At 37.5% G+C, this 8,470-nt stretch overlaps 1 protein-coding gene across 1 annotated transcript; it reads right to left on the bottom strand.

Moving 5' to 3' along the window:
* Window positions 1-3,176: 3,176 nt before the first annotated feature.
* Window positions 3,177-4,201, bottom strand: OR6K6 (olfactory receptor family 6 subfamily K member 6). Its single transcript, XM_008265551.3, has one exon. It carries the CDS (start codon window positions 4,134-4,136, stop codon window positions 3,177-3,179), a length of 960 nt encoding a protein of 319 aa, XP_008263773.3. The 5' UTR covers window positions 4,137-4,201.
* Window positions 4,202-8,470: the final 4,269 nt, after the last annotated feature.

Here is an 8,470-nt window from a genome sequence, read left to right on the forward strand (position 1 = left end):
AAAAAAATACCAACATGGTAGTATTAAGACCTTACCTATCAATAATTACCTGAAATATCAGTGGATTAAATTATCAAATAAAGAGATAGAGTGAATGGATTAAATAAAGTGTCCGATGATATACTACTTAAAAGAAACTCGCTTCACCTCTGAAGACACATACAGACTTAAAGTGAAACAATGAAATAATATACTCTATACAAATAGAACCCAAAAGGAAACTAGAAATATCTATACTTGTATCAGATAAAATAGATTTTAAGGCAAAAGTAATAAAAAGACAATCAGAAAGTCATTATATAATGATAAAGCATTCAACTTAGCAAGAAGAAATAGCACTTAAATTATAAATATAAAAATAGACCAATGTTACAAACAGAAATATTAGTAATATTAATATTATTAATACTAATGATATTATTATAGTATTAGTATTAGTAATTATGTAATTATAGTAATAATTAATATTGGTAATAATGCTAATAATACTAACAATAACTAATGAAATGATTATTATATTATTATAATTATTTAGTTAATTATTATTTAATTATAGTAATAATATTAGTAATAATACTAATAATAACTAATGATACTATTATTTAACAAATATTAATAGGCCTAAAATAAGAGGTGGATTGCAATACAATAACAGAAGGCATTCCAGTCTCAGAAATGGATAGATCATCTAGAAATAAAATCAAAGAAATAGCAGAGTCAAATATGCCCCCAGATCAATTGAACATAAACAAAGTCTACAGTATTTTTCATTTTCATCCAACAGCTGCAGAACACAAATCCTTCTCAACAGCACATGGAAAATTTTTCAGAATACATCATACTGTAGGTCATAAAAACAGTCTCAAATTAAAAGATAGAAATCATGCTGAGTATCTTTTCTGACTATAATTCAATAAAATCAGAAATCAGTTACAAGAAAAATTGGAAACTATAGAAACACATGGAAATTAAACAACTTACTCCTGAATAATAAATATATTGCAGAAAAAATCATGAAAGAAATTTTTTTTTTTATGGGATGCAGGTGTTACCTCACGACCCCAGCCCCTCTGCTTTTCAAATAAATAAAATAAGCCTTCAAAAACTAATTTAGATTTCTGTCAAGCTATTTTTTTTTAAAGATTTATTTATTTTATTTGAAAGGCAGAGGCAGAGAGAGAGAGTCTTCCATCCACTGGTTCACTCCCCAAATGGCCACAAATGGCCGGCGCTGTGCCTATCTGAAGCCAGGAGCCTGGAGCCTCCCCCGGGTCTCCCACGTGGCCCAAGGACTTGGGCCATCCTCCACTGCCCACCCAGGCCAAAGCAGAGAGCCGGATCAGAAGTGGAGCAGCGGGGACTCAAATAGGCGCCAATATGGGATGCCAGCATAGCAGGCCGGGGCTTTACCTGTTATGCCACAGCACCAGCCCCGCTATTGATTATTGAAATTTATTGTTGACACTGTTGCTTAGGGAAGGAGAAAGTAAAGATGGATTTTTAAAATTGTTTTAAAGATTTATTTATTTATTTGAGAGGCAGAGTTACAGAGAGGCAGAAGCAGAGAAAGAAATTTAAAAATTGCTTGAAATGAGTGAATATTGAAACACAATATACCAAAACCTATGGAATACAGAAAAAATAGTACTACGAGGGAATTTTATAACAATCATTGTGTGCTTACAAAAAAAGAGAAAGCAGATCTTAACAACTTATTGCTACACCTCAAGGAATTAGAAAAACAAGCATAAATCACATTCAAAATTGGTAGAAGAAAAAAGATTAAAACTAGAGCAAAAATAAATGACATATACAAAATACAAAAAAAAAAACCCACAGTGAAACAAAGAGCTAATGCTTTTCAAACACAAAATTGATAAACTCTTAGCTATGCTAACCAACAACAACAACAACAAAAACCTGGATTCAAATAAATAGAATCAGTATTGAAAATGGAGACATCATGACTGATACCACACAAATACTAAAGATTGTTAGCAATTATCACAATTATCTGACAATAATTTCAATAACCAAGAAGAAATGACACATTGTTGGGCACATATACCTTGCTAAGAATGATTCATGAGGAAATAGATATCTACAAATGAATTATAAGTAGTAACATGGAATCAATGATAAAAATTTCTCCCGTCATAGACAAGCCCAGGGCTAAACATTAATTAATTAATTTCACAATCAGATCCTTGGGGGACAGTGCTGTGTCATAGAGGTTAAACCACTGCCTGCAAAACCAACATCTCCTATTGTCACCAGTTCAAATCCCAGTTGCTCCACTTCTGATCCAGCTCCTTGCTAAAGCACCAAGGAAAGCAGCCAAAGATGGTCCAAATGCTTGGTGCCCTGCAACCCATGTGGAAGGCCTGAATGGAGTTCTGGGCTCCTGGCTTTGTTCTGGTCCATTCCTAGCCCTCGTGGCCATTTGGGGAATGAAGCACCAGATGGAAGATCTCATCTTCCTCTCCTTATCACTTCTTTTAACTCTGTCTTTCATATAGATAAACTAAATCCTAAAAAATATGAAGATATCCTTAACCTTAGGGCTGAATCTCAAAAATTATTATTTTTAATACTATTTTCCCTTGCTATTCAACCTTGTTCTAAATAGCTACAAATTACTCAAATTATTTTAAGAAAGATTATTCACACTGGTATCACTGACACTGACGTCAGGACCAATATCTATCCTTGCTTTGATGTAACTTAGTCTAGTTGATTTTATTTTTCTTGTTATTAATGTAATTTTGCTTGCTCCACATTTACCATTGCATCCATAGATAGCACAATAAGATTTCCTATTCATCTGAATGTCAGAATACTTAGCATAGCGCTTTTCAAATTATCAGCCAATTATCGAAGTTTTATTCACAATTAGTGGACTCTTAGATGGGCTGGCTGAGAGAAGAGATAGAGCAATACTGTTGGGAACACAGAGCAAATGGACAGTATTTAATGTCAATATATAATGTTAAATAAGATATATGGTTTGCAAATATTTTCTCCCATTGTTTCTTCACTCTGTCATGGACTTTTCTGTTTTCATCTAGTAGTTTTAGATTTTTCAGGAATTATATATTTTAAGATTTTTAAAATTTATTTATTTGAGAGGTAGAGTTACAGAGAGAGGGAGAGATCCAAGTCCCCCAGATCTAGATTTATCTCCTATTCCCATGAGCTCCCTTTTGATAGTGGAAAAGCCTTCCAATAGCATCTTTCATGTCCTTATTTCTCAAGCTGTAGATGATGGGATTGAGAAAGGGAGCAAGGATAACAAAAGAGACAGCAATTGCTGTGTCCCAGAACACCGAATAGGTGACTGAGAATCGCAAATACATGACAGCTACACTGCCAAAAAACAGCAGGAACACGGCAAGATGGGCAGCACAGGTGGAAAAGGCTTTGTGACGGCCTTCAGCTGAGGGCATCCCCAGAATCACCATGATGATATGGACATAGGACAAGGCAATGACCAGGAAGGAGGCCAGGATCTCCACGGCATGGATGGCGTCTATAATGACCACCAAGGATGTATCTGTGCAGGCCAAGCTCAGCACAGGTGTGAAGTCACAGAAGATCTGGTGGATTTCATTGGAGCCACAGAAAGGCAAAGTGGCAATCCACACAATCTCAGGGAGTACAAGAAGGAAGCCGCAGAGGCAGGATCCAGCTGTCAGCTGGATACAAAATTTGGGAGTCATGATGGTTGGATAACGGAGAGGATTGCAGATAGCCAGGTACCTATCAACAGCCATTGCTGTCAGGACACAGCCTTCGGTGATTCCAAGTGAGTGGAAGAAGTACATCTGCAAGAGGCAGCCAGCCAGGGAGATGGTCTTCTGCTCACTGACTAGATTGGAGAGCATCTTGGGAATGGTGGCTGTGGTGTACCAGATCTCCAGGAAGGAAAGGACACTGATGAAGAAATACATGGGCGTGTGCAGGGCCATATCCAATTGGATGACAATGAATATCATTAAGTTGCCAGTTATAATAAATCCATAGATGAGAAGCAAGGGAATGAAGAATAAGAGGCCACCTTCATGCAGATGTGGAAATATAGAGAAGAGGAACTCAGTCACCATTGTCTGATTCCCACTAATTACCAACCACATCATCTATGAAGAGAAGAAAAGAAATAAGAAACTACTAAAATTGAAGTTTGATTATCCATTGAAAATTGCTTCAATTCTGTATATAATCATTTACTTAATCAGAGATTTAATTTTTTTTTTTTTTGACAGGCAGAGTGGACAGTGAGAGAGAGAGACAGAGAGAAAGGTCTTCCTTTGCCGTTGGTTCACCCTCCAATGGCCGCCGCGGCCGGCGCGCTGCGGCCGGCGCACCGCGCTGATCCGATGGCAGGAGCCAGGAGCCAGGTGCTTTTCCTGGTCTCCCATGGGGTGCAGGGCCCAAGCACCTGGGCCATCCTCCACTGCACTCCCTGGCCACAGCAGAGAGCTGGCCTGGAAGAGGGGCAACCGGGACAGAATCCGGCGCCCCGACCGGGACTAGAACCCGGTGTGCCGGCGCTGCAAGGCGGAGGATTAGCCTAGTGAGCCGCAGAGCCGGCCCAGAGATTTAATTTTTAAAGTCATTTAGAAAGACTTTTTAATGTTGTGCCTCCATACCATAAACATATGAAATGCTTGCTTTTGAACCCCTAAATGACAATTTTGTATACATCTTCAATTGCTGCAAAGAAAAAAAAGCAACACAGAAATTTTGTTATTTGGAAATACCTTCTTGCAAGTTCAGTTGCTTCCTCGGTTTCTATTCCCTCCTCACTCCTAGTAACTCTTAGGACAGCCTTAAAACTTGTATTTTTTGACAAAAAATTATTCAATTCTGTGTTTTAGAAGAATTATTTAAAACACACACATACACACACACACACAGTGGCTGCCACAGCAGGTAATGCTGCCACTTAACAACATAGGCATCCCATAGGAACACTGGTTCAAGATGCGTCTGATCCCGCTCCCTAAGAATGCATCTGGAAAAGCAGCAGAAAATAGCTCAAGTGCTTGGACCCTTGCTACCCATGAGTTCTTGGCTCCTGGCTTTGGCTGGCTCAACTCTTGCTGTTGCAGCGATTTGGGAAGTGAACCAGGGGATAGATCTCCTTCTTATTCTTCTCTTCTCTATCTCTGCCTTTTAAATTAATTAATTAATTAGTTAATCTTTTAAAATAGACATAAAAAAATGCAATTCTTCAACATAAACAAAAACACAGAGGCAATTTCATGAATCCCTCTCTTGCTTATTCTTTATGTTGCTTCTCTCATCTTTCTCAGCACTGAGATGCAGCCAAAGGCTAGCTGAATCATTCATCTTCATTGCTCTGCCTTTTATTGTGGATTTCATAGTAAAATACCAGTTTATTTAAAGATGGAAAGCATTCAAACATCAGGAACTATTCTTCCTCTATGTCTTTGTTTTCTCTGTAAACTCTCCCTTCTCCTTCTCCTCTATCAATGACTGATAGTGACAGTTGCTTAAACCAAGAATCATCCCAGAATTATCTTACCATTGATGCCTAGACAAGCATATAACCTTATCTTCACATACCCCATCTGTCTATAAAGTCCACATTTTACAGCCAAAGTAAGGAAAATTTTCTGAATAAAAAAATAATTTCTACCATAACTATGACTGCCTTGGGAAAGAAGTGTCACAAATGTCAGATGCAATGGAAATCAGACTGACATCTACTTGTTGTGGAGAAAGGGAAACTAAAGTTTTTGCAAGGCCAAGTAAAGTTAGTGACAGCAATATGCATTGTCTCTCACCTTGGATATTACTACAGCCTTTTCATTGGTCTTAGCTCTCCAGTCATTCTGCAGAATATTCCTAACCACTGCATCATGTGTTCTTTTTTCCCCCTCAAAACTTTCTAGTGCAAAGCTCAAAAAATAAGAAACAAACAAAAACCAGACGTGGCAAGGTTCAGGGCAATAGATTTAGTATGACCCTTTTATTTTTTAAACACACACGTATGCACTACCTCCCTCCCCCACACACACATTGAGAAAAATGCTTAACCAACAATTTGCATTGGTTACTCTGGCTTAGAAATTTGAGGAAGGCAGAAGCCTCTGCTTTCTACTTTCTACATTTCTGTATTGTTTGCCTTTTTTTCTTTTGCATTACATGTACATTTCTTGGGTGTGATTCTCACACATTAAAAGAAATCTTAGCCTAATTATTGCCACCTCTAATCAGGCTATGATCAAATTTTGGAGCCAAAACCCCCCTTTTTTATATACTCAACAGATCAGCCAGATTGGATAAATATCCTGCTTTTCTATTTTTGCTTGTCATCCCTTATTCATGTTGTCTCAGTCTCTTATAAGGATCCTAATGGCCAATGCCCTCAAATATTTCCATTGTTATGGAAGTCTTATGGATCCTCATTTTCTGAAATAATCACTCTCCTCTGTGATCTCTGAAAATGTTTTAACTTATCCTTTTTCATGACATCTAAAACACCCTTCATTGCATCTTAAACATTTGCATATCAGTATTACCTCCACCAAGTAGACAGCTCTGTAAGAGAAATCACACAAGAGAAGGATCATAGTATCATTGAACAATTTCCAAGGAATGATCATGATATGAGACACTTTACATATTTCACTTTACATGTTTTATCTCAATTCTGCTTATGATAGAGTGTTACTACCATTTAATAAGTAGAGATACAGAGAGGAGAAATAACTTGTGCAAATTCACTTAGCTGGGACCCAAACAAATAGCTTAGGAGCCAGGTCTGTTTGCTTAGGAACTCAATACCTCATATAGGAAAACATAGGTCAGGATTCATCAGTAGTTTTATTTTCTCCTTTGAATACCCTTGAGTTTTTAGCAGTGTGTGGGTAATAGGTGAGAGAGCTGATGTGGTTTCTTCAGGAGGTCAAAAATAGATTTAGTTTGAAGAGTAGAAAAATTAGTTTATTGAGAGTGTCTGTTGCCTTGTCCCTCAGGTTTTAATGAGGAAAGACAGTAGCAACAGGCTTTGGAAAGGAGCAAGCAGCAGTGCTCAGCAGAAGGGTAGAACCTGTTGGGGGGAAGATTTGAGTGCCAGGGTGTCCTCTGACTAAAATGTCCACATCTCTGTCCTTTCTCTATCCACAGCACCAGAGAATGGTCATGTTTAGTAGATGGATAGAGTAGGACACTAAGATGTTGGGAAAAGGCAAGAAAATCCATGGCTAAAACGAATCATAAAAGTCAAATGGAATGATGATTATTTATTATTATTAATTATTATTATTATTGCTGTAAACTTGGGGCCCTCCTCACTAGAAAGTTTCAATAATCATTAAAAATTCATACATTTATTAACTAAACAGTCACACACTGATTTATCCTGTTATGTGCTGATCACTGCCATGCGTCTGAGGGCTACATAAAGGTACATAAACATTATTCTTGCTCCTAAAACACATAAAGGGCATGAAAAAAGCATTCCAAGAATAGCTGATAATTGGCTGTGGCAAAGGCACCCCAGCCAGGGAATATTTATTTTAGAGTGAAAAGAGACTTGAATTAGAAGTTTGTCATGGGGAAAAAAAGCAGCAGCTTGCTCTGAATCCCCAGGAATACATACTTCTTTGGACCTAAACAGAATTTTAGTGTTTAAAGACCTTACATATTGATAGTATCTGCATCTGTTATCTGATCTACATTATTTCTAGCTTTCTCTCGAGATTTCATCTAATTATTTAAATTTTCATTCCTGTAAAAAAGATAACAATATGAGGTTTTACCCTGAGAGATAGATAACAGCTGAATTCTGAAGAATTATTCCAAAAAGGAAGTACTGGTAGGCACAGGAGTACAGCTGAGATAGAAGGCTCAGTTGGATGATAAACTTCCAGTCCTCAGCACTAATCTTCCCTGAGACTACAAGGACACTCCTTAGCATCCCTGTAGTCACCATTCCCTTCTCCTTGCTTGTCTGTGGAGATATAGTTCTCTCTGAAGCCTCTCCAGGGAATGTCTAGAATGGAAAAATTGTCTTCTCTGGGAGCTCTCTTTAGATGATGCAGTATCTAAAGGCAAATAAGCTTTGCATTTTAGTCTTCCCTCCAAGGAACAAATTAGAGGGAAGTTGTTACAGGCTAAGTAATAAGACATTTCTCTTGGTTGGTTCTTAAATGCTTTCCTGTGGGTACAAAATCTTTTTTTTTTTCAAAATCTTGTCTTTCATGGGGGAGCATACACTTGAGAACTTGAAATCCAGCATAGCTGAGAGAGTCAGAACACACTTCAGTCTGGATAATGATTCACTGGAATAGATATCAACAGACATTTCTTCCTCCCAAGCTTTCTCTTGTTTTTCACAATGCTTCCTATTCTCTCTGCTGACATAATCATATTGAAATAATAGTAATCTTATTTTTTTAAAGATTTATTTATTTATTTGAAAGGCTGAATTTCGAGAGGG

This window comes from Oryctolagus cuniculus, chromosome 7 (genome assembly GCF_051225735.1).
Source record: "Oryctolagus cuniculus isolate XC-2025 breed Fujian yellow rabbit chromosome 7, ASM5122573v1, whole genome shotgun sequence".
NCBI lineage: Eukaryota > Metazoa > Chordata > Mammalia > Lagomorpha > Leporidae > Oryctolagus > Oryctolagus cuniculus.

Coding starts and splice junctions, on each gene's coding strand:
- OR6K6 (XM_008265551.3), bottom strand. CDS start 4,136: ATGATGTGGTTGGTAATTAGTGGGAATCAGACAATGGTGACTGAGTTC.